This window comes from Panulirus ornatus, chromosome 7, assembly GCF_036320965.1.
Source record: "Panulirus ornatus isolate Po-2019 chromosome 7, ASM3632096v1, whole genome shotgun sequence".
NCBI lineage: Eukaryota > Metazoa > Arthropoda > Malacostraca > Decapoda > Palinuridae > Panulirus > Panulirus ornatus.
In genome coordinates, this window is record NC_092230.1 from 392,520 (window position 1) to 419,457 (window position 26,938).

General features: G+C 42.4%; 1 protein-coding gene across 11 annotated transcripts in view; it reads right to left on the reverse strand.

The window, feature by feature from the left end:
• Nucleotides 1-454: 454 nt before the first annotated feature.
• Nucleotides 455-26,938, reverse strand: part of LOC139749356 (histidine protein methyltransferase 1 homolog) — a 112,766-nt gene continuing 86,282 nt past the window's right edge. For 4 of the 11 annotated variants that reach the window (XM_071663088.1, XM_071663090.1, XM_071663089.1 and 1 more), the window contains one exon: nucleotides 455-669. In XM_071663088.1, coding sequence (XP_071519189.1) covers nucleotides 557-669 — 113 coding nt within the window. In that variant the 3' untranslated portion in view covers nucleotides 455-556. Of the gene's footprint in view, nucleotides 670-23,131; nucleotides 23,207-26,938 lie in introns of those variants that run through there. The other 7 variants (XM_071663084.1, XM_071663086.1, XM_071663085.1 and 4 more) reach the window with 3 other exon arrangements.

Genomic DNA, 26,938 nt, shown 5'->3' on the forward strand with positions numbered 1-26,938 from the left:
TGAGCTGTGAGCTGCGCATGTACCTTTCATGGCTGACGCAATCTTCCCCGCACGACTCGTCAGATCCTCAAACACCCTGACGAATCTCTACTGTCTCCTCGCGCCATATTCCGTGTACACTGTTTTACGTTCTTTCTTAGATGAACTCTCTGTCATGAATTACAATTAATTCATCACCATCGCCTGACATTCAGCTGGTTATCTCGAGCACTTCATATAGGTTTTGTGTCAGTCGATCCCAACACCACACCATGGCTTTGTTCTTCTACCACCCAACATCATACGATTTTCTTCCGCCACCTAACCTCTCTTGACTCCATTTGACGTCGCTATCTTCAATTCCATAATCGCGAATACTACCCACATATACTTTTTATTTATGTCCCATCACCTGTTACAGTACAAAAGCTCCAGTTACCATTTATTGTTTATGGAGTTACATACCTTTTATACATGCACACCAGATTTCTGTTCACCGGGATGTGACCAGGAAGAACCTGTGTGAAACGACTCTCGTTGACAGAAAATGGCATCTTAAAGAGCTGCTGGGTGGGCATCATAGAGGCTGCTCAGCAGCTGGAAATATATCTCGCGAAGAGTTTCGAAACCGCAGAGGGCAATGGAAAGACAGGCCACACGTGCCTGCCACACAGGTAGTAGAATTCTCACCTGTCCAGAGAAACACGGGTTACAGTGATGGGTGATTTGAATGCAAAGGTGAGTAATGTGGCAGTTGAGGGTATAATTGGTGTATATGGGGTGTTCAGTGTTGTAAATGGAAATGGTGAAGAACTTGCAGTTTTGTGTTCTGAAAAAGGACTGGTGATTAGGAATACCTGATTTAAAAAGAGAGATATACATAAGTATACGTATGTAAGTAGGAGAGATGGCCAGAAGGCGTTATTGGACCAGGAGAGATTGAGTGCATAGTGGCAAAAGGTGAGAGCAAATAACGTAATGGGAGTTGGGGAGGAAAGGGATGTTTTTAGGGAAGCAGTGATGGCTTGTGCAAAAGATGCTTGTGGCATGAGAAAGGTGGGAGGTGGATAGATTAGAAAGGGTAGTGAGTGGTGGGATGAAGAAGTAAGATTGTTAGTGAAAGAGAAGAGAGAGATGTTTGGATGATTTTTGCAGGGAAATAGTGCAAATGACTGGGAGATGTATAAAGGAAAGTGACAGGAGATCAAGAGAAAGGTGCAAGAGGTGAAAAAAGGGCAAATGAGAGTTGGAGTGAGTATCATTAAATTTTAGGGAGAATATAGAGATGTTTTGGAAGGAGGTATGTAAAGTGTGTAAGACAAGAGAACAAAATGGGAACATCGGTGAAGGGGGCTAATGGAGAGGTAATAACAAGAAGCAGTGGAGTGACATGGAGATAGAGTGAGTATTTTGAAGGTTTATTGAATGTGTTTGATGATAGAGTGGCAGATATAGGGTGTTTTGGTCGGGATGGTGTGCGAAATGAGTTTGGTAAACAGAAAAGAGGTAGTGAAAGCTTTGCGGAAGATGAAAGCCGGCAAGGCGGCGGGTTTGGATGGTACTGCAGTGAAATTTATAAAAAAAACGGGGTGACTGTGTTGTTGATTGGTTGGTAAGGATACTCAATATATGTATGGTTCATGGTGAAGTGCCTGAGGATTGGCAGAATGCATGCATAGTGCCATTGTACAAAGGTAAAGAGTATAAAGATGAATGTTCAAATTACAGAGGTATAAGATTGTCGAGTACTCCTGGGAAATTATATGGGAGGGTATTGATTAAAAGGGTAAAGGCATGTACAGAGCATCATATTGGGGAAGAGCAGTGTGGTTTCAGAAGTAGTAGAGGATGCGTGAATCAGGTGTTTGCTTTCAAGAATGTATATGAGAAATACTTATAAAGACAGATGGATTTGTATGTAGCATTTATGGATCTGGAGAAGGCATATGATAAGAGTTGATAGAAATGCTTTGTGGAAGGTATTAAGAGTATATTGTGTAGGAGGTTAAGTTGCTAGAAGCAGTGAAAAGTTTTTACCAAGAATGTAATGCATGTGTACGAGTAGGAAGAGAGGAAAGTGATTGGTTCCCATTGAAAGTGAGTTTGAAGCAGGGGGTGCATGATGTCTCCATGGTTGTTTAATTTGTTTATGGATAGGATGGTTAGAGAGGTGAATGCAAGAGTTTTGGAGAGAGGGGCAAGTATGCAGTCTTTTGTGGATAAGAGGGCTTGGGAAGTGAGTCAGTTGTTGTTCGCTGATGACACAGGGCTGGTGGCCGATTCGGATAAGAAACTGCAGAAGCTGGTGACTGAGTTTGGTAAAGTGTGTGAAAAAAAAGCTGAGAGTAAATGTGAATAAGAGCAAGGTTATTAGGTTCAATAGGGTTGAGGGATAAGTTAATTGGGGGATAAGTTTGAATGGAGAAAAACTGGAGGAAGTGAAGTGGTTTAAATATGTGGAAGTGGATTTGGCAGCAGGTGGAACTATGGAAGCGGAAGTGAGTCACAGGGTGGGGAGGGGGCAAAGGTTCTTGGAATGTGTGGAAGGCAAGAATGTTATCTTGGAGAGCAAAAATGGGTATGTTTGAAGGAATAGTGGGTCCAACAATGTTATATGGTTGCGAGGCATGGGCTATAGATAGGGTTGTTCAGAGGAAGGTGGATGTATTGAAAATGAAATGTTTGAGGACAATATGCAGTGTGAGGTGGTTTGATTAAGTAAGTAATGAAAGGGTAGGAGAGATGTGTGGTAATAAAAAGAGTGGTTGAGAGAGCAGAAGAGGGTGTGTTGAAATGGTTTGGTCACATAGAGAGAATGAGTGAAGAAAGATTGACAAAGAGGATATATGTGTCAGAAGTAGAGGGAACGAGGAGAAGCGGGAGACCAAATTGGAGGTGGAAAGATGGAGTGAAAACATTTTGAGCAATCGGGGCCTGAACATACAGGAGAGTGAAAGGCGTGCAAGGAATAGAGTGAATTGGAACGATGTGGTATACCGGTGTCGATGTGCTGTCAATGGATTTAACCAGGGTATGTGAAGCGTCTCGGTAAACCATGGAAAGTTTTGTGGGGCCTGGATGTGGAAAGTGAGCAGTGGTTTTGGTGCAATACACATGTCAGCTAGAGACTGTAGTGTGAACGAATGCGGCCTTTGTTGTCTTTTCCTAGCTCTACCTAGAAGGGGTGGGGGTGGGGAGGGGGAGATGCTATTTCATGTGTGGCGGGGTGGCGACGAGAATGGATGAAGGCATCAGGTATGAATATGTACATGTGTATATATGTATATGTCTGTGTATGGATATGTATGTATACGTTGAAATGTATAGGTATGTATATGTGCGTGTTTGGGCGTTTATGTATATACATGTGTATGTGGGTGGGTTGGGCATTCTTTCGTCTGTTTCCTCGCGCTACCTCTAACATGGGAGACAGCGATCAAGTATAATATAAAAGTATATATCATTATGTATATATATATATATATATATATATATATATATATATATATATATATATATATATATATATAGTGAGAGGGTTAGGGAAAATGATTTGGTAAACAGAGAAGAGGTAGTAAAAGCTTTGCGGAAGATGAAAGCCGGCAAGGCAGCAGGTTTGGATGGTATTGCAGTGGAATTTATTAAAAAAGGGGGTGACTGTATTGCTGACTGGTTGGTAAGGTTATTTAATGTATGTATGACTCATGGTGAGGTGCCTGAGGATTGGCGGAATGCGTGCATAGTGCCATTGTACAAAGGCAAAGGGGATAAGAGTGAGTGCTCAAATTACAGAGGTATAAGTTTGTTGAGTATTCCTGGTAAATTATATGGGAGGGTATTGATTGAGAGGGTGAAGGCTTGTACAGAGCATCATATTGGGGAAGAGCAGTGTGGTTTCAGAAGTGGTAGAGGATGTGTGGATCAGGTGTTTGCTTTGAAGAATGTATGTGAGAAATACTTAGAAAAGCAAATGGATTTGTATGTAGCATTTATGGATCTGGAGAAGGCATATGATAGAGTTGATAGAGATGCTCTGTGGAAGGTATTAAGAATATATGGTGTGGGAGGCAAGTTGTTAGAAGCAGTGAAAAGTTTTTATCAAGGATGTAGGGCATGTGTACGTGTAGGAAAAGAGGAAAGTGATTGGTTCTCAGTGAATGTAGGTTTGCGGCAGGGGTGTGCGATGTCTCCATGGTTGTTTAATTTGTTTATGGATGGGGTTGTTAGGGAGGTGAATGCAAGAGTTTTGGAAAGAGGGGCAAGTATGAAGTCTTGTGGATGAGAGAGCTTGGGAAGTGAGTCAGTTGTTGTTCGCTGATGATACAGCGCTGGTGGCTGATTCATGTGAGAAACTGCAGAAGCTGGTGACTGAGTTTAGTAAAGTGTGTGAAAGAAGAAAGTTAAGAGCAAATGTGAATAAGAGCAAGGTTATTAGGTACAGTAGGGTTGAGGGTCAAGTCAATTGGGAGGTAAGTTTGAATGGAGAAAAACTGGAGGAAGTAAAGTGTTTTAGATATCTGGGAGTGGATCTGGCAGCGGATGGAACCATGGAAGCGGAAGTGAATCATAGGGTGGGCGAGGGGGCGAAAATCCTGGGAGCCTTGAAGAATGTTTGGAAGTCGAGAACATCATCTCGGAAAGCAAAAATGGGTATGTTTGAAGGAATAGTGGTTCCAACAATGTTGTATGGTTGCGAGGCGTGGGCTATGGATAGAGTTGTGCGCAGGAGGGTGGATGTGCTGGAAATGAGATGTTTGAGGACAATGTGTGGTGTGAGGTGGTTTGATCGAGTAAGTAATGTAAGGGTAAGAGAGATGTGCGGAAATAAAAAGAGTGTGGTTGAGAGAGCAGAAGAGGGTGTTTTGAAATGGTTTGGGCACATGGAGAGAATGAGTGAGGAAAGATTGACCAAGAGGATATGTGTCGGAGGTGGAGGGAACGAAGAGAAGAGGGAGACCAAATTGGAGGTGGAAAGATGGAGTGAAAAAGAATTTGAGTGATCGGGGCCTGAACATGCAGGAGGGTGAAAGGAGGGCAAGGAATAGAGTGAATTGGATCGATGTGGTATACCGGGGTTGACGTGCTGTCAGTGGATTGAATCAGGGCATGTGAAGCGTCTGGGGTAAACCATGGAAAGTTGTGTGGGGCCTGGATGTGGAAAGGGAGCTGTGGTTTTCGGGCATTATTGCATGACAGCTAGAGACTGAGTGTGAACGAATGGGGCCTTTGTTGTCTTTTCCTAGTGCTACCTCGCACACATGAGGGGGGAGGGAGATGGTATTTCCATGTGTGGCGAGGTGGCGATGGGAATGAATAAAGGCAGACAGTGTGAATTGTGTGCATGGGTATATATGTATGTGTCTGTGTGTGTATATATATGTGTACATTGAGATGTATAGGTATGTATATTTGCGTGTGTGGACGTGTATGTATATACATTGTGTATGGGGGTGGGTTGGGCCATTTCTTTCGTCTGTTTCCTTGCGCTACCTCGCAAACGCGGAAGACAGCGACAAAGCAAAATAAAAATAAACAAATAAATATATATATTATTCATTTTTATTTTGTTTTGTCGCTGTCTTCCGCGTTAGCGAGGTAGCGGAAGGAAACAGACGAAAGAATGGCCCAACCCACCCACATACACATGTATATACATACACGTCCACACACGCAAATATACATACCTATACATCTCAACGTATACATATACATACACACACAGACATACATATATACACATGTACATAATCCATACTGCCTGCCTTTATTCATTCCCATCGCCACCTCGCCACACATGAAATAACAGCCCCCTCCCCCCTCATGTGTGCGAGGTAGCGCTAGGAAAAGACAACAAATGCCCCATTCGTTCACACTCAGTCTCTAGTTGTCATGTAATAATGCACCGAAACCACAGCTCCCTTTCCACATCCAGGCTCCACAAAACTTTCCATGGTTAACCCCAGACGCTTCACATGCCCTGGTTCAATCCATTGACAGCACGTCGACCCCGGTATACCACATCTTTCCAATTCACTCTATTCCTTGCATGCCTTTCACCCTCCTGCATGTTCAGCCCCCGATCACTCATGATCTTTTTCACTCCATCTTTCCACCTCCAATTTGGTTTCCCACTTCTCCTCGTAACCTCCACCTCTGACACATATATCCTCTTTGTCAATCTTTCCTCACTCATTCTCTCCATGTGACCAAACCATTTCAAAACACCGTCTTCTGCTCTCTCAACCACACTCTTTTTATTACCACACATCTCTCTTACCCTACTATTACTTACTGGATCAAACCACCTCACACCACACATTGTCCTCAAACATCTCATTTCCAGCACATCCATACTCCTGCGCAGAACTCTATCCATAGCCCACGCCTCGCAACCATACAACATTGTTGGAACCACTATTCCTTCAAACATAACCATTTTTGCTTTCCAAGAAAGAAGGGCAAGTATGCAGTCTGTTGTGGATGAGAGAGCTTGGGAAGTGAGTCAGTTGTTGTTCACTGATGATACAGCGCTGGTGGCTGATTTGGGTGCGAAACTGCAGAAGTTGGCGAGTGAGTTTGGTAAAGTGTGTGAAAGAAGAAAGCTGAGAGTAAATGTGAAGAGGAGCAAGGTTATTAGGTACAGTAGGGTTGAGGGACAAGTCAATTGGGAGGTAAGTTTGAATAGAGAAAAACTGGAGGAAGTGAAGTGTTTTTAGATATTTGGGAGTGGAATTTGGCAGCGGATAGAACCATGGTAGCAGAGGTAAATCATAGGGAGGGGGAGTGGGCGAAAGTTCTGGGAGCGTTGAAGAATGTGTGGAAGTCGAGAACATTATCTCTGAAAGCAAAAATGGGTATGTTTGAAGGAATAGTGGTTCCAACAATGTTATATGGTTGCGAGGCGTGGGCTATGGATAGAGTTGTGCGAAGGAGGGTGGATGTACTGAAAATGAGATGTTTGAGAACAATATGTGGTGTGAGATGGTTTGATCGAGTAAGTAATAATAGGGTAAGAGAGATGTGTGGTAATAAAAAGAGTGTGGTTGAGAGAGCAGAAGAGGGTGTTTTGAAATGGTTTGGTCACGTGGAGAGAATGAGCAAGGAAAGATTGACCTTGAGGATATATGTGTCAGAGGTGGAGGGAACGAGGAGAAGCGGGAGACCAAATTGGAGGTGGAAAGATGGAGTGAAGAAGATTTTGAGTGATCGGGGCCTGAACATGCAGGAGGGTGAAAGGCGTGCAAGGAATAGAGTGAATTGGAACGATGTGGTATACCGGGGTCGACGTGCTGTCAATGGATTGAACCAGGGTATGTGAAGCGCCTGGGGTAAACTTTGGAAAGTTCTGTGGGGCCTGGGTGTGGAAAGGGAGCTGTGGTTTCGGTGTATTATTACATGACAGCTAGAGACTGAGTGTGAACGAATGTGGCCTTTGTTGTCTTTTCCTAGGGCTACCTCGCACACATGAGGGAGGGAGGGGTTGTTATTTCATGTGTGGCGGGGTGGCGATGGGAATGAATAAATGCAGACAGTATGAATTATGTACATGTGTATATATGTTCTATGTGTGTATATATATGTATACGTTGAGATGTATAGGTATGTATATTTGCATGTGTGGACGTGTATGTACATACATGTGTATGTGGGTGGGTTGGGCCATTTCTTTCGTCTGTTTCCTTGCGATATCTCGCTAACGCGGGAGACAGCGACAAAGCAAAATAAATAAAAATAAAATATATATATATATATATATATATATATATATATATATATATATATATATATATATATATTATCCCTGGGGATAGGGGACTAAGAATACATCCCACGTATTCCCTGCGTGTCGTAGAAGGCGACTAAAAGGGGAGGGAGCGGGGGGCTGGAAATCCTCCCCTCTCTCTTTTTTTTTTTTTTTTCTAATTTTCCAAAAGAAGGAACAGAGGGGGCCAGGTGAGGATATTCCAAAAAAGGCCCAGTCCTCTGTTCTTAACGCTACCTCGCTATCGCGGGAAATGGCGAATAGTATGAAAAAAAAAATATATATACATATATATATATATATATATACCAGGAGATAGCAGGGAAAGAATACTTCCCATGTATTCCCCGAGTGTCATGGATGGCGACCAAAGGGGCTGGGAGCAGGGGGTTGGAAACCCTGCCCTTCTTGTATTTCAATTTCTAAAAGAGGAAACAGAAGGAATCATGCGGGGAGTGTTCATCCTCCTCGAAGGCTCAGATTTGTGTGTCTGATTGTGTGTGGATGTAACCAAGACGAGAAGAAAGGAGAGGTAGGTAGTATGTTGTTTGGGGAAAGAAACTTGGATGTTCTGGCTCTGAGTGAAACAAAGTTCAAGAGTAAAGAGGATGAATGGTTTGGAAAAGTCTTGAGAATGAAGTCAGTGGTTGGTGAGAGGGCAAGAGCTAAGGAAGGAGAAGCATTACTCCTGAAGTGGGAGTATATGATAGAGTCTAAGGAAGAAAATTCTAGATTGATATGGGTAAAACTGAAAGTGGATGGAGAGAGATGGATGATTATTGGTGCTTATTCACCTGGTCATGAGAAGAACGATCATGAGAAGCAAGTGTTTTGGGAGCAGCTGAGGTAGTGTGTCAGCAGCTTTGGTGCACGAAACCGGGTATTATCGATGGGTGAATTAAATCAGAAGGTGAGTAATGTGGCAGTTGAGGGTATAATTGGTGTACATGGGGTATTCAGTGTTATGAATGGAAACGTTGAAGAGCTTGCGAATTTGTGTGCTGCAAAAAGACTGGGGATTGAGAATACCTGGTTTAAAAAGGAGAGATATATACAAGTACATGTATGTGAGTGGGATTATTAGATTACGTGTTAATAGGCATGTAAAAGAGAGACTTTTGGATGTTAATGTGCTGAAAGGAGCAGCTGGTGGGATGTCTGATCACTATCTTGTGAAGGTGAAGATTTGCAGAGGCTTTCAAAAAAGAGGAGAGAATATTGGGGAGAAGAGAGAGGTCAGAGTAAGTGAGCTTGGAAAGGAGACTTGTGTAAGGAAGTACCAGGGATTGAGTGTAGAACGGCAAAAGGTGAGAGCAAATGATGTGAGGGGAGTGGGTGAGGAATGGGGTGTATTTAGGGAAGCAATGATGGCATATGCAAAAGATGCATGTAACATGAGAAAGGTGGGAAGTGGGCAGATTAGAAAGGGTGGTGAGTGGAAGGATGAAAAAGTAAAGTTATTAGTGAAAGAGAAAAGGGAGGCATTTGGACGATACTTGCAAGGAAGGAATGCAAATGACTGGGAAATGTATATAAGAAAGTGGCAGGAGGTCAAGAGGAAGGTGCAGGGGTTGAAAAAGGGGGCAAATGAGAGTTGGGGTGAGAGAGTATCATCAAACTTTAGGGAGGATAAAAAGATGTTTTGGAAGGGGGTAAATAACATGCGCAAGACAAGAGAACAAATGGGAACATCGGTGAAGGGGGCAAGGGGTGAAGTGATAACAGGTAGTGATGAAGTGAGAAGGAGACGGAGTGAGTATTTTGAAGGGTTGTTGAATAAGTTTGATGATAGAGTGGCAGATGCAGGGTGTTTTGGTTCGGGTGGTGTGTGAAATGAAAGAGTCACAGAGAATGAATTGGTTAGGAAAGAAGAGGTGGTGAAAGCCTTGCAGAAGATGAAATCCGGCAAGGCGGTGGGTTTGTATATCATTGCAGTTGAATTTATTAAGAAAGGGGGTGACTGTGTTGTTGATTGGTTGGTAAGGATATTCAATGTATGTATGGATCACGGTGAAGTGCCTGGGGATTGGCAGAGTGCATGTATAGTGCCACTGTACAAAGGCAAAGGGGATAAAGGTAGGTGTTCAAAGTACAGAGGTATAATTTTTTGGAGTGTTGCTTCAGAAGTGGTAGGGGATATGTGGATCAGGTATCTGCTTTGAAGAACGTGTGTGAGAAATACTTAGAAAAACATATTGATTTGTATGTAGCATTTATGGATCTGGAGAAGGCATATAATAGGGTTGATAGAGATACTTTCTGGAGGGTCTTACGAGTATATGGTGTGGGAGGTGAATTGTTAGCAATGAAAATTTTTTACAAGGATGTAAGGTATGTGTAAGAGAAGGAAGAGAGGAGAGTGACTGGTTCCCAGTGAATGTCGCTCTGCAGCAGGTGTGTGTGATGTTCCCATGGTTGTTTAATTTGTTTATGGATGGGGTAGTTAGAAAGGTAAATGTAAGAGTTTTGGAGAGAGAGGCGACTATACAGTCTGTTGGGGATGAGAGGGCTTGGGAAGTAAATCAATTGTTGTTCGCTGATGATACAGCTCTAGTGGATAGTTCAAGCAAGAAACTGTAGAAGTTGGTGACTGAGTTTGGAAAAGTGTGCAAAAGGAGATTGGTGAGAGTAAATGTGAATAAGAGCAAGGTATTAGGTTCAGCAGGGTGGAGGGACAAGTTAACTGGGATGTAAGTTTGAATGGAGAAAAATTGGAGGAGTGAAGTGTTTTAGATATCTTGAAGTGGATTTAGCAGCGGATGGAACCATGGAAGTGGAAGCGAGTCACAGGGTGGGGGTTAGGGGGTGAAATATCTGGGAGCATTGAAGAATGTGTTGAAGGCGAGAACCTTATCTCAGAGAGCAAAAATGGGTATGTTTAAAGAAATAGTGGTTCCAACAATGTTGTATGGTTGCGAGGCATCGGCTATAGATAGGGTTGTGCAGAGAAGGGTGGATGTGTTGGACATGAAGTGTTTGAGGACAATATGTGGTGTGAGGTGGTTTGATCAAGTAATGACAGGGTTAGAGAGGCGTGTGGTAATAAAAAGAGTATGGTTGAGAGAGCAGAGGAGGTTGTGTTGAAATGGCTTGGACACATGGAGAGAATTAGTGAGGAAAGATTGACAAAGAGGATATATGTGTCAGAGGTGGAGAAAAGGAGAGGCGGTACACGAAACTGAAGGTGGAAGGATGGAGTGAGGAAGATTTTGAGCAATTGGGTCCTGAACACAGAGGAAGGTGAAAGGCATGCAAGGAAGAGAGTGAATTGGAATGATGTGGTATACTGGGGTCGACGTGCTGTCAATGAATTGAACCAGGGAATGTGAAGCGTCTGGGGCAAACCATGGAAAGGTCTGTGGGGCTTGGATGTGGAAAGGGAGATGTGGTTTTGGTGCATTACGCATAGCAGCTAAAACCTGAGTGTGAACGAATGCTGCCTTTTTTTGTCCTTTCTTGGCGCTACCTCACTGGAGGAGGGGGGTGGGGATGCTATTTCATGTGTGGTGGGGAGGCGACGAGAATGGATGAAGGCAGCAAGTATGAATATGTACATGTGTATGAATGTATATTTCTGTATATATATATATATATATATATATATATATATATATATATATATATATATATATATATATATATATATTTTTTTTTTATTATACTTCGTCGCTGTCTCCCGCGTTTGCGAGGTAGCGCAAGGAAACAGACGAAAGAAATGGCCCCACCCCCCCCCCCCCATACACATGTATATACATACGTCCACACACGCAAATATACATACCTACACAGCTTTCCATGGTTTACCCCAGACCCTTCACATGCCTTGATTCAATCCACTGACAGCACGTCAACCCCGGTATACCACATCGCTCCAATTCACTCTATTCCTTGCCCTCCTTTCACCCTCCTGCATGTTCAGGCCCCGATCACACAAAATCTTTTTCACTCCATCTTTCCACCTCCAATTTGGTCTCCCTCTTCTCCTTGTTCCCTCCACCTCCGACACATATATCCTCTTGGTCAATCTTTCCTCACTCATCCTCTCCATGTGCCCAAACCACTTCAAAACACCCTCTTCTGCTCTCTCAACCACGCTCTTTTTATTTCCACACATCTCTCTTACCCTTACGTTACTCACTCGATCAAACCACCTCACACCACACATTGTCCTCAAACATCTCATTTCCAGCACATCCATCCTCCTGCACACAACTCTATCCATAGCCCACGCCTCGCAACCATACAACATTGTTGGAACCACTATTCCTTCAAACATACCCATTTTTGCTTTCCGAGATAATGTTCTCGACTTCCACACATTCTTCAAGGCCCCCAGAATTTTCGCCCCCCTCCCCCACCCTATGATCCACTTCCGCTTCCATGGTTCCATCCGCTGCCAGATCCACTCCCAGATATCTAAAACACTTCACTTCCTCCAGTTTTTCTCCATTCAAACTCACCTCCCAATTGACTTGACCCTCAACCCTACTGTACCTAATAACCTTGCTCTTATTCACATTTACTCTTAACTTTCTTCTTCCACACACTTTACCAAACTCAGTCACCAGCTTCTGCAGTTTCTCACATGAATCAGCCACCAGCGCTGTATCATCAGCGAACAACAACTGACTCACTTCCCAAGCTCTCTCATCCCCAACAGACTTCATACTTGCCCCTCTTTCCAAAACTCTTGCATTTACCTCCCTAACAACCCCATCCATAAACAAATTAAACAACCATGGAGACATCACACACCCCTGCCGCAAACCTACACTCACTGAGAACCAATCACTTTCCTCTCTTCCTACATGTACACATGCCTTACATCCTCGATAAAAACTTTTCACTGCTTCTAACAACTTTCCTCCCACACCATATATTCTTAATACCTTCCACAGAGCATCTCTATCAACTCTATCATATGCCTTCTCCAGATCCATAAATGTTACATACAAATCCATTTGCTTTTCTAAGTATTTCTCACATACATTCTTCAAAGCAAACACCTGATCCACACATCCTCTACCACTTCTGAAACCACACTGCTCTTCCCCAATCTCATGCTCTGTACATGCCTTCACCCTCTCAATCAATACCCTCCCATATAATTTACCAGGAATACTCAACAAACTTATACCTCTGTAATTTGAGCACTCACTCTTATCCCCTTTGCCTTTGTACAATGGCACTATGCACGCATTCCGCCAATCCTCAGGCACCTCACCATGAGTCATACATACATTAAATAACCTTACCAACCAGTCAACAATACAGTCACCTCCTTTTTTAATAAATTCCACTGCAATACCACCCAAACCTGCTGCCTTGCCGGCTTTCATCTTCCGCAAAGCTTTCACTACCTCTTCTCTGTTTACCAAATCATTTTCCCTAACCCTCGCACTTTGCACACCACCTCGACCAAAACACCCTACATCTGCCACTCTATCATCAAACACATTCAACAAACCTTCAAAATACTCACTCCATCTCCTTCTCACATCACCACTACTTGTTATCACCTCCCCATTTGCGCCCTTCACCGAAGTTCCCATTTGCTCCCTTGTCTTACGCACTTTATTTACCTCCTTCCAGAACATCTTTTTATTCTCCCTAAAATTTAATGATACTCTCTCACCCCAACTCTCATTTGCCCTTTTTTTCACCTCTTGCACCTTTCTCTTGACCTCCTGTCTCTTTCTTTTATACGTCTCCCACTCAATTGCATTTTTTCCCTGCAAAAATCGTCCAAATGCCTCTCTCTTCTCTTTCACTAATACTCTTACTTCTTCATCCCACCACTCACTACCCTTTCTAATCAACCCACCTCCCACTCTTCTCATGCCACAAGCATCTTTTGCACAATCCATCACTGATTCCCTAAATACATCCCATTCCTCCCCCACTCCCCTTACTTCCATTGTTCTCACCTTTTTCCATTCTGTACTCAGTCTCTCCTGGTACTTCCTCACACAGGTCTCCTTCCCAAGCTCACTTACTCTCACCACCCTCTTCACCCCAACATTCACTCTTCTTTTCTGAAAACCCATACAAATCTTCACCTTAGCCTCCACAAGATAATGATCAGACATCCCTCCAGTTGCACCTCTCAGCACATTAACATCCAAAAGTCTCTCTTTCGCACGCCTGTCAATTAACACGTAATCCAATAACGCTCTCTGGCCATCTCTCCTACTTACATAAGTATACTTATGTATATCTCGCTTTTTAAACCAGGTATTCCCAATCATCAGTCCTTTTTCAGCACATAAATCTACAAGCTCTTCACCAGAATGGAAAAAGGTGAGAACAATGGAAGTAAGGGGAGTGGGGGAGGAATGGGATGTATTTAGGGAATCAGTGATGGATTGCGCAAAAGATGCTTGTGGCATGAGAAGAGTGGGAGGTGGGTTGATTAGAAAGGGTAGTGAGTGGTGGGATGAAGAAGTAAGAGTATTAGTGAAAGAGAAGAGAGAGGCATTTGGACGATTTTTGCAGGAAAAAAATGCAATTGAGTGGGAGATGTATAAAAGAAAGAGACAGGAGGTCAAGAGAAAGGTGCAAGAGGTGAAAAAAAGGGCAAATGAGAGTTGGGGTGAGAGAGTATCATTAAATTTTAGGGAGAATAAAAAGATGTTCTGGAAGGAGGTAAATAAAGTGCGTAAGACAAGGGAGCAAATGGGAACTTCAGTGAAGGGCGCAAATGGGGAGGTGATAACAAGTAGTGGTGATGTGAGAAGGAGATGGAGTGAGTATTTTGAAGGTTTGTTGAATGTGTTTGATGATAGAGTGGCAGATGTAGGGTGTTTTGGTCGAGGTGGTGTGCAAAGTGCGAGGGTTAGGGAAAATGATTTGGTAAACAGAGAAGAGGTAGTGAAAGCTTTGCGGAAGATGAAAGCCGGCAAGGCAGCAGGTTTGGGTGGTATTGCAGTGGAATTTATTAAAAAAGGAGGTGACTGTATTGTTGACTGGTTGGTAAGGTTATTTAATGTATGTATGACTCATGGTGAGGTGCCTGAGGATTGGCGGAATGCGTGCATAGTGCCATTGTACAAAGGCAAAGGGGATAAGAGTGAGTGCTCAAATTACAGAGGTATACGTTTGTTGAGTATTCCTGGCAAATTATATGGGAGGGTATTGATTGAGAGGGTTAAGGCATGTACAGAGCATCAGATTGGGGAAGAGCAGTGTGGTTTCAGAAGTGGTAGAGGATGTGTGGATCAGGTGTTTGCTTTGAAAAATGTATGTGAGAAATACTTAGAAAAGCAAATGGATTTGTATGTAGCATTTATGGATCTGGAGAAGGCATATGATAGAGTTGATAGAGATGCTCTGTGGAAGGTATTAAGAATATATGGTGTGGGAGGAAAGTTGTTAGAAGCAGTGAAAAGTTTTTATCGAGGATGTAAGGCATGTGTACATGTAGGAAGAGAGGAAAGTGATTGGTTCTCAGTGAGTGTAGGTTTGCGGCAGGGGTGTGTGATGTCTCCATGGTTGTTTAATTTGTTTATGGATGGGGTTGTTAGGGAGGTAAATGCAAGAGTTTTGGAAAGAGGGGCAAGTATGAAGTCTGTTGGGGATGAGAGAGCTTGGGAAGTGAGTCAGTTGTTGTTCGCTGATGATACAGCGCTGGTGGCTGATTCATGTGAGAAACTGCAGAAGCTGGTGACTGAGTTTGGTAAAGTGTGTGGAAGAAGAAAGTTAAGAGTAAATGTGAATAAGAGCAAGGTTATTAGGTACAGTAGGGTTGAGGGTCAAGTCAATTGGGAGGTGAGTTTGAATGGAGAAAAACTGGAGGAAGTGAAGTGTTTTAGATATCTGGGAGTGGATTTGGCAGCGGATGGAACCATGGAAGCGGAAGTGGATCATAGGGTGGGGGAGGGGGCGAAAATTCTGGGGGCCTTGAAGAATGTGTGGAAGTCGAGAACATTATCTCGGAAAGCAAAAATGGGTATGTTTGAAGGAATAGTGGTTCCAACAATGTTGTATGGTTGCGAGGCGTGGGCTATGGATAGAGTTGTGCACAGGAGGATGGATGTGCTGGAAATGAGATGTTTGAGGACAATGTGTGGTGTGAGGTGGTTTGATCGAGTGAGTAACGTAAGGGTAAGAGAGATGTGTGGAAATAAAAAGAGCGTGGTTGAGAGAGCAGAAGAGGGTGTTTTGAAGTGGTTTGGGCACATGGAGAGGATGAGTGAGGAAAGATTGACCAAGAGGATATATGTGTCGGAGGTGGAGGGAACAAGGAAAAGAGGGAGACCAAATTGGAGGTGGAAAGATGGAGTGAAAAAGATTTTGTGTGATCGGGGCCTGAACATGCAGGAGGGTGAAAGGAGGGCAAGGAATAGAGTGAATTGGAGCGATGTGGTATACCGGGGTTGACGTGCTGTCAGTGGATTGAATCAAGGCATGTGAAGCATCTGGGGTAAGCCATGGAAAGCTGTGTAGGTATGTATATTTGCGTGTGTGGACGTATGTATATACATGTGTATGGGGGGGTTGGGCCATTTCTTTTGTCTGTTTCCTTGCGCTACCTCGCAAACGCGGGAGACAGTGACAAAGTATAATAAAAAAAAAAATATAAATATATATATATATACCTGGGCATGAGAAGAAAGATCATGAGAGGCAAGTGTTTTGGGAGCAGCTGAATGAGTGTGTTTGTGGTTTTGATGCACGAGACCGGGTTATAGTGTTGGGTGATTTGAATGCAAAGGTGAGTAATGTGGCAGTTGAGGGAATAATTGGTATACATGGGGTGTTCAGTGTTGTAAATAGAAATGGTGAAGAGCTTGTAGATTTATGTGCTGAAAAAGGACTGATGATTGGGAATACCTGGTTTAAAAAGCGAGATATACATAAGTACACTTATGTAAGTAAGAGAGATGGCCAGAGAGCGTTATTGGATTACGTGTTAATTGACAGGCGCGCGAAAGAGAGACTTTTGGATGTTAATGTGCTGAGAGGTGCAACTGGAGGGATGTCTGATCATTATCTTGTGGAGGCTAAGGTGAAGATTTGTATGGGTTTCCAGAAAAGAAGAGTGAATGTTGGGGTGAAGAGGGTGGTGAGAGTAAGTGAGCTTGGGAAGGAGACTTGTGTGAGGAAGTACCAGGAGAGACTGAGTACAGAATGGAAAAAGGTGAGAACAATGGAAGTAAGGGGAGTGGGGGAGGAATGGGATATATTTAGGGAATCAGTGATGGATTGCGCAAAAGATGCTTGTGGCATGAGAAGAGTGGGAGGTGGGTTGATTAGAAAGGGTAGTGAGTGGTGGGATGAAGAAGTAAGATTATTAGTGAAAGAGAAGAGAGAGGCATTTGGATGATTTTTGCAGGGAAAAAATGAAATTGAGTGGGAGACGTATAAAAGAAAGAGACAGGAGGTCAAGAGAAAGGTGCAAGAGGTGAAAAAAAGGGCAAATGAGATTTGGGGTGAGAGAGTATCATTAAATTTTAGGGAGAATAAAAAGATGTTCTGGAAGGAGGTAAATAAAGTGCGTAAGACAAGGGAGCAAATGGGAACTTCAGTGAAGGGCGCAAATGGGGAGGTGATAACAAGTAGTGGTGATGTGAGAAGGAGATGGAGTGAGTATTTTGAAGGTTTGTTGAATGTGTTTGATGATACAGTGGCAGATATAGGGTGTTTTGGTCGAGGTGGTGTGCAAAGTGCGAGGGTTAGGGAAAATGATTTGGTAAACAGAGAAGAGGTAGTAAAAGCTTTGCGGAAGATGAAAGCCGGCAAGGCAGCAGGTTTGGATGGTATTGCAGTGGAATTTATTAAAAAAGGGGGTGACTGTATTATTGACTGGTTGGTAAGGTTATTTAATGTATGTATGACTCATGGTGAGGTGCCTGAGGATTGGCGGAATGCGTGCATAGTGCCATTGTACAAAGGCAAAGGGGATAAGAGTGAGTGCTCAAATTACAGAGGTATACGTTTGTTGAGTATTCCTGGCAAATTATATGGGAGGGTATTGATTGAGAGGGTTAAGGCATGTACAGAGCATCAGATTGGGGAAGAGCAGTGTGGTTTCAGAAGTGGTAGAGGATGTGTGGATCAGGTGTTTGCTTTGAAAAATGTATGTGAGAAATACTTAGAAAAGCAAATGGATTTGTATGTAGCATTTATGGATCTGGAGAAGGCATATGATAGAGTTGATAGAGATGCTCTGTGAAAGGTATTAAGAATATATGGTGTGGGAGGCAAGTTGTTAGAAGCAGTGAAAAGTTTTTATTGAGGATGTAAGGCATGTGTACGTGTAGGAAGAGAGGAAAGTGATTGGTTCTCAGTGAATGTAGGTTTGCGGCAGGGGTGTGTGATGTCTCCATGGTTGTTTAATTTGTTTATGGATGGGGTTGTTAGGGAGGTGAATGCAAGAGTTTTGGAAAGAGGGGCAAGTATGAAGTCTGTTGGGGATGAGAGAGCTTGGGAAGTGAGTCAGTTGTTGTTCGCTGATGATACAGCGCTGGTGGCTGATTCATGTGAGAAACTGCAGAAGCTGGTGACTGAGTTTGGTAAAGTGTGTGAAAGAAGAAAGTTAAGAGTAAATGTGAATAAGAGCAAGGTTATTAGGTACAGTAGGGTTGAGGGTCAAGTCAATTGGGAGGTGAGTTTGAATGGAGAAAAACTGGAGGAAGTGAAGTGTTTTAGATATCTGGGAGTGGATCTGGCAGCGGATGGAACCATGGAAGCGGAAGTGGATCATAGGATGGGGGAGGGGGCGAAAATTCTGGGAGCCTTGAAGAATGGTGGAAGTCGAGAACATTATCTCAGAAAGCAAAAATGAGTATGTTTGAAGGAATAGTGGTTCCAACAATGTTGTATGGTTGCGAGGCGTGGGCTATGGATAGAGTTGTGCGCAGGAGGATGGATGTGCTGGAAATGAGATGTTTGAGGACAATGTGTGGTATGAGGTGGTTTGATCGAGTAAGTAACGTAAGGGTAAGAGAGATGTGTGGAAATAAAAAGAGCGTGGTTGAGAGAGCAGAAGAGGGTGTTTTGAAATGGTTCGGGCACATGGAGAGAATGAGTGAGGAAAGATTGACTAAGAGAATATATGTGTCGGAGGTGGAGGGAACGAGGAGAAGAGGGAGACCAAATTGGAGGTGGAAAGATGGAGTGAAAAAGATTTTGTGTGATCGGGGCCTGAGCATGCAGGAGGGTGAAAGGAGGGCAAGGAATAGAGTGAATTGGAGCGATGTGGTATACCGGGGTTGACGTGCTGTCAGTGGATTGAATCAAGGCATGTGAAGCGTCTGGGGTAAACCATGGAAAACTGTGTAGGTATGTATATTTGCGTGTGTGGACGTATGTATATACATGTGTATGGGGGTGGGTTGGGCCATTTCTTTCGTCTGTTTCCTTGCGCTACCTCGCAAACGCGGGAGACAGCAACAAAGCAAAAAAAAAAAAAAAAAATAATATATATATATATATGATAGCTAGCTAGATAGATAGATATGGATGGGGTGATAAGAGAGATGAAAGCAAAACAACCGAAATGGGGTGCAGAGATGGAGTGTGGTGCTGAGATATGGTGGTTAGTGGCAAGGCCTTTGCAGATGATACTATGTTGTTTGCAGAGAGCTGTTGAAGGATGTAACTGTTTTATGATGTGTGTAAGCAGAGGAGATTGAAGATAAGTGCAAGTTAAAGTAAAGTAAAAGTGACTGAAAGGAAGTGGAGTGAAAGTATCGATTCTGTAAAACCATATAGAGCAAAAGAAGAAAGTGTAATAAATTGTGCTTTGGATATGGGGTGAAAAAGACTAAAGGAAGGGAGGGAATCTAAGTATCTTATAGCTGTCTTGGGTAAGTGTGGTAATAAGGAAGGAGAGGTAAGGGAGAGAGCAGTACAGTGTAAAGGAGTCATTGGGTCCCTTAGTAGAATAACAAAGGACAGAGGTGTATGTATGGATGTGAAAGGAATATTAAGGGACTGCGTAAACCTCCCAACTCTGACCAATGCAGCTGATACATGGATGTGGAATGAGACACATAGGTCAAGAATCCAAGCTGTGGAAATGAGCTATTTGAGAAGAGCATGTAGTGGGACTAAATGGAATGAAGAAAGTAATGAAAGGGTACATGAGAGAAGTGATATGGCAAAGAGTGCAAAGGGAATGAATTGTGAAGTGGTGGAATGGATGAAACATATACCTAAATGTGGTTACGGCATGTGGAAAGATTGCAGGACTGGAAGTTTACGAGTAGAGTATATGATAGTACAATTAAAGGGGTTGGTGTGAGCAGAAGACCACCTGTGACATGGGCAAATAGGGTGGAGGAATACAAGGAGAGAAACAGAGGAAGAATTGTGTGGAATGGTATACGTGAGGGAGGCATGTAAGGACTGGGATAAGTGGATACTCTTTTGCTGTGGCCACCCCTTGATGAGAGTTCATAGAGAGAAATGGGTGTCAGAAATATAGAAAGATAGATCGATAGACATCCCCCTCTTTCCTTTTTCATTTCTTTCCAGTATAGTTTTTGATCATCCCTCCTCCTTTGCAGAACTTCCAGTGGTACATTCCTATCAAGTAATCTATCATATGCCTTTTTCTTCTCTTCCACAGCATTTCTAATCCCTTCTGTCCACTATGCATTGCCCTTTTCATTTCCATATTTCACTTCCTTGTATCCAGCTACTAATTTTTCAGTAGTACCCAATTGCTGATTCTACAACACCTCATTCACACATGAACTGCATTCCCACATTTAGCACTTCCATCTAAGCTTTCAGTTACCTTCTTTTCATACGTCCCCCTGGATATTTTCATTCATCTTCTCACTTGCCAACACTTTTACCTCTTCATTCTTCCTTACACTATACCTCTACTTCTCCCTGATCCTCATCCCCACAAGAACTGCAAAATGGTCAGAGTCTCCAAAGAATCCTCTCACAACTCTAGCATCTAGCACGGCCTTTCTCAATCTCTATCCACTGTCACAAAGTCAATGAAAGCCTTTAGCTCTTCTCTTCCATCATTCCTCATCCATGTATATCTGTGGACCATCTTGTGCTGAAAAAAGGTGTTTACAAGGAAGAAATCCCTTTCAGCATAAGTAACTATATGGTAACTTCCATTCTCATTCACTTCAGGGACTCCCTTTTACCAAATGTCTCATCAATTTCATCACATCCCACTTTCACACTCATACTATCCAACATGACCACATTTCTCATTTTCAAGACCATTTGTATAGTCATTCAGATTTCTCTAGAAAAGCTTCATTCTATCCATATCTCCTATAGTCTTCATATTCATAGGCCCATATACACATACCCATGCATACTTCAGAATCCCACTCTTTCCTTTCACCCACATTATTCTTGATCCATCCCATCCATGCAGTTTGAATCTACTGAGAACTAAGCTGAATATCCACAAAATGACACTTACAAAAACATGCTCTCTACAGGTGGTAAACAATCAAATATATTGAAATGAGATTCACAAGTGTTTCAGCTTGAACAGATAAACAAGGAAGCTGCACACTGTAGAGATGTGTTTGGATGAGTCTGAAGTTTCTTTACTAGCAGATCAGAGCATCTGTCCACAATTCCTTCATCATGTTTCTCCAAATCACTCAGTTAGAGAAGCTGCACACCTTTGTAGAGCAAATGATTCTGCTGTGTGTGAATCATATAGGTCAGATAATGCTGTGGGAGATGCATAAGAAAAAAACGATCATGTTTCCTCTCTTTGGACAACACTGCTTACTCAGGGATCCTGAGATGTCTGATGATAACAAGGACCAAAACAATGTTGAGATGAATGTTGTTCCATTTGCAATTTGAGTCCACTGAGACAGCCAAATGCATACACCCATGAGTTTCATAAAATACATCAAGGAAGGTAAATTTAGTTAGGAATTCTTATTGTCATTCCCTTGAAGCCACCTTCAAGGAAGGGGTCATTCAGCAAGTTATTTGAGGGTAAACTGTACAAATGCATGTGAAAATATAATTGACAGAGTTCCTGGCTTGTTTGGCAGTCAAAGCCACCGACCAATATTCAAAGTTTCTTCCTTTTTTTACATACCTAATGTGACATGGGTAAAACATGCCTCAAACATGGCCTGACATGTCTTGGCTGAAAAGAAAGGGTTGAGGAAAAAATGAAGAAATGAATCACAGCTCCTCAGGTGTTTACATATGATCTTGGAGGCAGAAAGGTTATTAGGATAGGGCAAGATAAGGGAAACAAGAAAATTCCAAGGATTTACTGTACGAGGGAAGGAGTTAGCAAAATAGTTAATTTCCATGTAGCTGGTTTTGAAACAGAAACTATGGGAATCAGCAAACAGACACATTCCATGGGTTCAAGCCACTGTGGCAGGGACACATGAAGACAGCTTACATGAGTACTGCCTGAAAAATACCTGTAAAACTGGGAGAGGCCAGCAACATCTTGGAAGACAAATAGGGATGGTCAGAGAGAGGTGATGCCTGTAGAATTAATGAGATGGAAGGCTTCTGATTCCACTGTGACTAGTATATGCCGAAGAGCCACAGTGTATGACCCACTGATAGATCTGTGCTTTTTCTGATCTTGGCACCTGAACTTCAGTATGTGCTCTACAATGTTATAAGAATAACTAATTACATTGTATTGGCTGCTTAATACCTGTTTTGGCACATGTGTCAGGATTTTAATTCAATTCAGCAAGTTTGCTGGCCCTTTTGTGGATATACAGTCAAGAAAGTCTTTGAGTTATGAAAATACATAAAATTTTTCAATCACAAGTAAAAGAAGATAAAGACCACTAAGGATGGCATTACTTGCAAAGCAAAAGTAGCCCCAAACTTCACATTGAGACTATCTTGTGACAAGGCTGTATGGTAGGGGGTTCTGAGAAACACTTAAAGTAAATTGTTTTAGATAATCATACTGTTGTAAAAGTTATAGCCATTCTATTTCTCTCCTCTTTCTGTGGAAAGATTTCAATCAAGAATAACATGGATGTAGATTTCTTCACTTTCCTTCCTCTAATCACTGAAAGGTAGAATATGTGAATAAGATGAGAGGCTCTATGCACCTAATCATAGACATGGTAGTGTGGAGTTAGTAACACACAGACAGGTCACTGAAAATTGAAGTCACAAGCCCTAAGAACACAAGTCACAAGCTCTAGGAACACAAGACATTACATGGACCCTGTGGGGGCACTCTGTATGAAGTTGAAAAACCTCAGGGTTCATCTTCGATGTGCTGCTTATGGGTTACAGTCCAGAAATTACAGAGAATCATCAAAAGAGTGTCTGATGCAAAATGTTAAATTCAACAGCCATCAGTGATATAAGCAAATAAGAGGCAATGTAAGGGCCAGGTTGCCAACACAAGAAAGGCTTAATAGATATATATTCAAGGACAAAGGGATAATTCAAAGATGCATAATCATCTTTATTTCATATTCTTGCACTTTTTTTTAAATTTCATTTCAAGAATTTCCCTCTTGACACCTGGAAAAAAAGGATGATTCAAGACATTTCTGTTTATTACTTGGAATGGTTATGAATTTTTCCAAGTCATTCCTTTTATCTAACTAATCTTTCTCTTTCACTACCAAACACAAAACTAATACTTATCTTTCTTACATACAATTATACAAGCTTGTTTCTTATGGCATGATAGCTTTCAAAATCCACTCTGCTTTTGTGACACATTTTCTTCATAATCCTTCTCTTATATCTTATTTATCTATTTATTTTGCTTTGTCGCTGTCTCCCGCGTTTGCGAGGTAGCCCAAGGAAACAGACGAAAGAAATGGCCCAACCCACCCCCATACACATGTATATACATACACATCCACACACGCAAATATACATACCTATACATCTCAATGTACACATATATATACACACACAGACACATACAATTCACAGTATCTGCCTTTACTCATTCCCATCGCCACCTCGCCACACATGGTATACCATCCCCCTCCTTCCTCATGTGTGCGAGGTAGCGCTAGGAAAAGACAACAAAGGCCCCATTCATTCACACTCAGTCTCTAGCTGTCATGCAATAATGCCCGAAACCACAGCTCCCTTTCCACATCCAGGCCCCACACAACTTTCCATGGTTTACCCCAAACGCTTCACATGCCCTGATTCAATCCACTGACAGCACGTCAACCCCGGTATACCACATCAATCCAATTCACTCTATTCCTTGCCTGCCTTTCACCCTCCTGCATGTTCAGGCCCCGATCACTCAAAATCTTTTTCACTCCATCTTTCCACCTCCAATTTGGTCTCCCACTTCTCCTCGTTGTCTCCACCTCCGACACATATATCCTCTTGGTCAATCTTTCCTCACCCATTCTTTCCATGTGACCAAACCATTTCAAAATACCCTCTTCTGCTCTCTCAACCACGCTCTTTTTATTTCCACACATCTCTCTTACCCTTACATTACTTACTCGATCAAACCACCTCACACCACACATTGTCCTCAAACATCTCATTTCCAGCACATCCACCCTCCTGTGCACAACTCTATCCATAGCCCACACCTCGCAACCATACAACATTGTTGGAACTACTATTCCTTCAAACATACCCATATATTCTTAATACCTTCCACAGAGCATCTCTATCAACTCTATCATATGCCTTCTCCAGATCCATAAACGCTACATACAATTCCATTTGCTTTTCCAAGTATTTCTCACATACATTCTTCAAAGCAAACACCTGATCCACACATCCTCTACCACTTCTGAAACCACACTGCTCTTCCCCAATCTGATGCTCTGTACATGCCTTCACCCTCTCAATCAATACCCTCCCATATAATTTACCAGGAATACTCAACAAACTTATACCTCTGTAATTTGAGCACTCACTCTTATCCCCTTTGCCTTTGTACAATGGCACTATGCATGCATTCTGCCAATCCTCAGGCACCTCACCATGAGTCATACATACATTAAATAACCTTACCAACCAGTCAACAATACAGTCACCCCCTTTTTTAATAGATTCCACTGCAATACCATCCAAACCTGCTGCCTTGCTGGCTTTCATCTTCCACAAAGCTTTTACTACCTCATTTATTTATTATACTTTGTCGCTGTCTCCCGTGTTGGTGAGGTAGAGCAAGGAAACAGATGAAAGATTTGCCCAACCCAACCACATACACATGTATATACATGCATGTCCACACACGAACATATACATACACATCAACAGACGCACATATACATACCCATACATTTCAACGTATACATATATACATACACAAAAATATACATATATACACGTGCAAAATTCATACTCGCTGCCTTTATTCATTCTCTTCGCCACCCCGTCACACATGAAAATGACAACCTCCTCCCCCCGCATGTGCACGAGGTAGCGCTAGGAAAAGACCACAAAGGCCACATTTGTTCACACTCAGTCTATTGCTGTCATGTATAATGCACCAAAACCACAGCTCCCTTTCCACATCCAGGTGACAAAAAACTTTCCATGGTTTACCCCAGATGCTTCACATGCCCTGGTTCAATCCACTGACAGCACGTCGAATCCAGTAAACCACGTTGTTCCTATTCACTCTATTCCTTGCACGCCTTTCACCCTCCTACATGTTCAGGCACCGATCACTCAAAATCTTTTTCACACCTCCAATTTGGTCTCACACTTCTCGTTCGCTCCACCTCTAACACATATATCCTCTTGGTCAATCTTTCCTCACTCATTCTCTCCATGTGACCAAACCATTTCAATACACCCTCTTCTGCTCTCTCAACCACACTCTTTTTATTACCACACATCTCTCTCACCCTTTCATTACTTAATCAAACCACCTCACACCACATACAGTCCTCAAACATCTCATTTCCAGTACATCCACCCTCCTCTGCACAACCCTATCTACAGCCAATGCCTCACAACTATATAACATTTTTGGAACCACTGTTCCTTCAAACATACCCATTTTTGCTTTCCAAGATAATGTTCTCACCTTCTACACATTTTTCAATGCTCCCAGAACTTTCGCCCCCTCCCCCACCCTTTGACTTACTTCCACTTCCATGGTTCCATTTGCTGCCAAATCCACTCCCAGATATCTAAAACATTTCACTTCCTCCAGTTTTTCTCCATTCAAACTTACCTCCCAATTGACTTGTCCCTCAACCCTACTGTACCTAACAACATTGCTCTTATTCACATTTACTCTCAGCTTTCTTCTTTCACACACTTTACCAAACTCAGTCACCAACTTCTGCAGTTTCTCACATGAATCAGCCAATGGCACTGTATCATCAGCGAACAACAATTGACTCAATTCCCAAGCCCTGTCATCCACAACAGACTGCATACTTGCCCCTCTCTCCAAAACTCTTGCATTCACCTCCTTAACAACTCCATCCATAAACAAATTAAACAACCATGGAGACATCATGCACCCCTGCCGCAAACCGACATTCAATGAGAATCGATCACTTTCCTCTCTTCCTACTTGTGCACATGCCTTACATCCTCAATAAAAACTTTTCTCTGCTTCCAGCAACTTGCTTCCCACACCATATACTCTTAATACCTTCCACGGAGCATCTCTATCAGCTCTATCATATGCCTTCTCCAGATCCATAAATGCTACATACAAATCCATTTGATTCTCAAAGCATTTCTCACATACATTCTTCAAAGCAAACACCTGATCCACATATCCTCTACCATTTCTGAAACCACACTGCTCTTCCCCAATCTGATGTTCTGTATGTGCCTTCACCTTCTCAATCAATATCATCCCATATAATTTCCCAGGAATACTCAACAAACTTATACCTCTGTAATATGAACACACCTTTATCCCCTTTGCCTTTGTACAATGGCACTATGCATGCATTCCGCTAATCCTTAGGCACTTCACCATGAGCCACACATATCTTATTTTCATAAATATGCACTGCTTTCACTGCATATGCAGATGCACTACCACAAATACACATGCATTCACATAGACACATTACTTACTGTGCAATGCATATATGCAACGCATATCACAGATATAGATTGACAAACCGAAATAAAAATCAAACTTACAAACAAACATGCATAAAGATACAAAGTCCTGGAGATATGTAAGCACATTTAGTTTGCAAGTTCCTTTGTATTTATGACTACATCAACTTGGAATATTTCTTTGAGCTGGAGAGGAACCAATGAACCTGATGGTATAACAGT